Raw genomic sequence first — 1112 nt, 5'->3', positions numbered from 1 at the left:
ACACTACACACACACACACACACACACACACACACACACACACACATATATATATATATATATATATATATATATATATATATATATATATATATATATATGCATAGTATATGGTTGTTTACACACAAAAATATATCTATACATATTAACATCTGTGCCAGTTGGACCTAGTCTTTGTATGTTATACCCTGCCTGAGACTAGATGGCCCTACCACCAGGTCGTCCCACATGGACCACCACACCAAAACCAAAAGGCAGACTGAGTGGTCACAGTCTGAACGCATCTCCCGAATATGATTCATTTCTGTATACATTTCGAGTTCACATGCATGCCACATAGCTCGTAAACGTCAACTCGTCTGAGAAATTGTGCGCATATGTCATGGTGTGTTTAAGTAATGTTCTGGGCTGTCCATTACCAAGGGTGTCCCTATGGTTGATGGTCTATGTACTGAGCACTGGCCCTGTCTCAATTGGGTTATTTGGAGTTCACGTGCAAAGCATATTCCACATTTATGACACTGACCTGATTGGCACTCCGACCGGACTAACCAAATGGGAATTTTGAGTCCCAAATCATTGAGTTGACCGAGAATGAAGATATATGTTTCCGTTCGTATGTGCACTTTTAGATTGTTGTGTATACATCTGTGAGCAGTATGATCACAAATCGCGTGTGTAGTATAGTTTATGCTTAATAATCTACTCATCACATACCGTGTGGCTGTGTTCTATTTATAGACCACCATCCCGGATATGGTTTGCCGTGCTCATTTTCAACCACCACAAGAGCCCCCCGACTGAACAAAATGCCAACTTTCATATCATTGCTATTCCCACATGATCCGAAATTATCACGAAACACGCACTTACATTCTATTTATAGACGCTTTGCTCATCACACTCCACGTGTCCCGTATTTTATTTATAGGCCACCATCACAGATAGGCTATGGCGAGTCTACTTCCAACCGCAACAACAGGCCCATACGGAGGCAGACGTCAACTTCCAATTTAGTGCCATCCCCTGTGCAACGGGAACGGCCGAGGATGTGCCTGTGGCTATCCACAGCACTGTTCTACCTGGTGAGTAGTCCTCATATGAGTGTGTGT

At 42.4% G+C, this 1112-nt stretch overlaps 1 protein-coding gene across 1 annotated transcript; it reads left to right on the top strand.

The window, feature by feature from the left end:
- Positions 1-931: 931 nt before the first annotated feature.
- SARC_13509 (hypothetical protein) lies at positions 932-1085 on the top strand (the record flags this gene model as incomplete). Its single annotated transcript, XM_014292359.1, has 1 exon — positions 932-1085. A coding segment is annotated over one exon (154 nt), but the record flags the coding sequence as incomplete, so codon positions are not given.
- Between the last annotated feature and the right edge of the window lie 27 nt (positions 1086-1112).

This window comes from Sphaeroforma arctica (genome assembly GCF_001186125.1).
Source record: "Sphaeroforma arctica JP610 unplaced genomic scaffold supercont1.3373, whole genome shotgun sequence".
NCBI classification, from domain to species: Eukaryota; class Ichthyosporea; order Ichthyophonida; genus Sphaeroforma; species Sphaeroforma arctica.
The sequence above is the reverse complement of the archived record's forward strand: the minus strand, read 5'-3'. Positions and strand labels throughout refer to the sequence as shown.